The following is a 3870-nucleotide window of genomic DNA, read 5'->3' on the forward strand; positions in this document are numbered from 1 at the left end:
TGAGCAATCTGAAATGCTTCTTTGACATGCAACGAGTGAGTAATGGGATTTCAGGGAACCAGGGAGAAAGATGAGAATGTCTGCTATGTTACTTCCCTACCAGTTTTCTCACCTTCTTATGTCAATTTCTACAGGGATACTAGTAAGTGTGACTTAACAGGTTTGAGCTAACTGCCGTTTGTCTCAAATGCAGGTGAAAACTTATCTCTACTGTTGGTGTCATGGGAACAGAGAACAATGAAAGTCTTGATCTCCTATCAGTCTTCCTAACTGGCATTCCAGGACTGGAGGCCCAACATGGCTGGTTCTCCATTCCCTTTTTCATCATGTACATAGTTGCCATTGTGGGCAACAGCCTAATCATGGCAGCAGTGCAGCAAGAGTCAGCTCTCCATGAGCCAATGTACCTGTTCCTCTCCATGCTGGCCATCACTGAGGTGGGAGTCTCTGTGTCCACACTGCCCACTGTTATGGGCATTCTTTGGTTTGATGCCTACAGAATTGACTTTGATGGCTGTTTGGCACAAATGTTCTTCATTCACACTTTCTCTGGCATGGAGTCAGGAGTCCTATTGGCCATGAGTTATGACCGCTTTGTAGCCATCTATAATCCTCTGCGCTATACAGCCATTCTAACTCTGCCTCGGATCATAGCCATGGGTCTGGGTATTACACTAAAGAGTGTTGCACTCATGGCCCCACTTCCAATTCTTTTAAAACAACTACCATATTGTCATATAAATATTCTCTCCCATTCCTATTGCCTTCACTCAGACTTGATCCAACTGCCTTGTGCAGATACTAGGTTGAACAGCATCCTGGGGTTGGCCATTGTCCTGGCCACTTTTGGACTGGACTCATTACTCATTGTGGTCTCTTATGGGCTCATTCTTTACACAGTGATGGGCATTGCTTCTGGTGAGGGTCGGAAGAAGGCCCTCAACACATGTGTGTCACACATCTGTGCAGTGCTTATATATTATGTGCCTATGATTGGTGTGTCTGTGATGCATCGAGTTGCCAAGCATGCATCACCTGTGGTCCACACACTTATGTCGAGCATCTATCTGTTTGTGCCACCAGTGCTCAATCCTATCATATACAGTGTGAAGACCCGTCCAATCCAACAGGGAATTGCCAACTTGTTCTCCTGCAAGAAGGGATCGATCTGAATCACACACTCAGAGGGCAGGGATTATTCTTAAATATATAAACCCTGGTTGTAATACAAGGAAAGTTTTATGTTAGGTAATTTGACAAGGAAAAGAGAAATTCAAAGCATTACTGCAGGCTTGAATCTGAATGATAAATGTCATAAGTCTTAAATTTTACTGATATACATGTACATATGTGCCCAACATTTCTTCTTTAATCAGATATGTTAATTGAATGTAGAAGTAGTAAATCAATCCAAATTCTTAAAGAGTAGCCAGTAAACATAAGTTTTGAGATTTAATAATATTTAAATTAAAATAAGTTAAACATTCATGTTTTACTGATTCTTAGGGATGAATTGTCACCCTAAGGGTAGTGATTCTGGAAATCTCCCTTTGAATTAGTGTACTTTTCTGTTTTCCACCAGATATTCATGGTTTTAACAATTTCCTCTTTATGAAAGAATACCACTTCACTCTGAAATTGTCATGTTTAAACAATAAACTGTATGAAAACCTATCTACAAGGACACTTTGTAAAAAAGGAACTGATTCTTCATCCAACCCACCATGCAAACTTTCCACATTCAGTTTCTATGTGTTCTTAAAGACTCTGGAATGTTCATAGACTGAATGATTTCAACTGAGCCTTACAGTAAAATATGAAGAGCCTCAGCTGTGCAGGCATCATGCCTAGATATTCTGTCTTTCCCCATTCTTCCTTCATGCCCTCAGCCTCCATCAGCTTCAGCATGCTGTGAGGTGTGTTCTGTTCTCTTCCCTGACCCTTTCTCTCAACTCCACCAACACAGGTCCTATTGTTTCTTACTCTTTCTGCCCATGGTTTAATAAAAAGTATCATAAAATAGGGGTGACTATACTCTCATCTTCTAAACTACAGAAAGCTGGTTCCTAGGTCTAGTACCAGGTCCTTAGCCTCCCTCACCTCAAGGGCTCAAATTACAATGACAATATTTTCTATTTTGTTATATTAGTTCATCAATCACCTATACACAGAAATGTATTGAAGTGCTTATTTTGTTTTAAACAGCAATTACAAAAGTGTCCTTTATATATTATCTTAGACAACAGAAATCTGTCTAGCTTCAGTATTTTTAGGTTGATGGCTAATATTTTACAATATATGTATGCAGTTGGTGCGAGCTCATTTTCAGAGATGATATAGCAGGTTTACAAGAGTTCATCATGCACTTCATGCATTTATATTTGTAATGATTTACTAATTGATGTCAGTGATTTAAGAATATATCCTCTAACAGATATTTATATCAATACATTTGTTGCAGCTAACTCATTTTTTTTAATTTGCCTCCAACGAAGTTTTCACTGTGAAACATATTTTTGTGTTTAAAATTATTTTAATGTTTATCCTATTATAAAAGTATTTGACAAAATATACATACATATTTAAATATGTGCTTGTAAATTAGCTATCCTGTGCTATTTTCAAAGAGCCCATGAATTTGAAAGCAAGTAAGTCAGGTATATAGGAGAGTTTGGAGGAATGAAAGAGGAGGGTAGAATGATTTATTATTAACCTCAAAAATAAAAAAAAATGGTTTTTAGAAATTGGAAAATACATTGAGTATATAATTTATGTAAGCAATAGAAGCACTGAAAATGTATATATTATATAAAAAAAATCTGGGTAGGAATGAATTCTAAATGAGATGAATAGGTTTTGACCCCAGATAAGTTTTAGTTAGTACCTGAGACCTAGGTCAGCCTACCTTTTACTTTCACTTTTTCCAGTAAATGTTAATACTAGAAAGCTTAATGACAGAAATAATAAAATGACTTCGGTGTCCTTCTGTGCCCAGAGCATTGCTGACTTCTGGAAAGAAATCACACAGTTCATATGAAATCAGTATGGAATTAGCTGAACTATTTCTCACATGTATAGTTTCCAAAACTCCCAGATTCTCAAACTTATTCCACTTTAGCTCTTGATATGTAGTGTTCATTTGACTTTTCATGTAGGATCAATATTTATATTTAGTTCTTTCTTCAACTGGTCTCCTAGTTCAAGAAAATTTTCTATTCCTATAGGTCAAAATTATGTAAAATATTGCATTTAATTAAATTCTAGCATTTAATACTGAAAGAGACATGTACAGGCTATAACTTCAGAGAGCATGTTCATATCTTTTAAGAGTTTTGAAGCCGGGCATGGTGGCACACGCCTTTAATCCGAGCATTCAAGAGGCAGAGGCAGGCAGATTTCTGAGTTCGAGGCCAGCCTGGTCTACAAAGTGAGTTCCAGGATAGCCAGGCCTAGACAGAGAAATCCTGTCTCAAAAAACCAAAAAACAAAACAAAACAAAACAAAAAACCAAAAACAAACAAACAAACAAAGCAAAACAAAAAAAAAAACAAAAAACAATTTTGAGTTTGTAAAATGAGATTATGTGCTTTATCGTATGTTCAAAACACTGTGAGGAAAAAAGAAAAAGCTTTATATTTTGAAAATGATTTTCTCAATCTCAAAGACAAGTGGTTAGAGAATAGCAAACTTAAGCTTTAAAATATATCTCTTCAAGTTCTAGTCAAGCAATAATGTTTCTTTTATTAGCTGGGAGTATCTATTAAGCAAATGTTCCACTCCACATCCTTGGTATACACAATTTTATGGCAGTAATATTCATGCTTGACTCCATGTTACATTTATAAAAGTAGTCTTTTCTATACAAACTCT

The 3870-nt window shown here is 36.5% G+C and overlaps 1 protein-coding gene across 1 annotated transcript; it reads left to right on the forward strand.

Annotated features, from left to right (window-relative positions):
- Positions 1-221: 221 nt before the first annotated feature.
- LOC110298864 (olfactory receptor 51I2-like) lies at positions 222-1172 on the forward strand. The gene has a single exon (XM_021168387.2). The coding sequence runs from the start codon at positions 222-224 to the stop codon at positions 1170-1172; it is 951 nt and encodes a 316-aa protein (XP_021024046.1).
- Positions 1173-3870: the final 2698 nt, after the last annotated feature.

This window comes from Mus caroli, unplaced genomic scaffold (genome assembly GCF_978045245.1).
Source record: "Mus caroli unplaced genomic scaffold, Mus_caroli_1 scaffold_8, whole genome shotgun sequence".
Classification (NCBI taxonomy): Eukaryota; Metazoa; Chordata; class Mammalia; order Rodentia; family Muridae; genus Mus; species Mus caroli.

What these genes read in the sequence shown, in the direction of transcription:
- LOC110298864 (XM_021168387.2), top strand. Translation starts at nt 222, where the DNA reads ATGGGAACAGAGAACAATGAAAGTCTTGATCTCCTATCAGTCTTCCTA.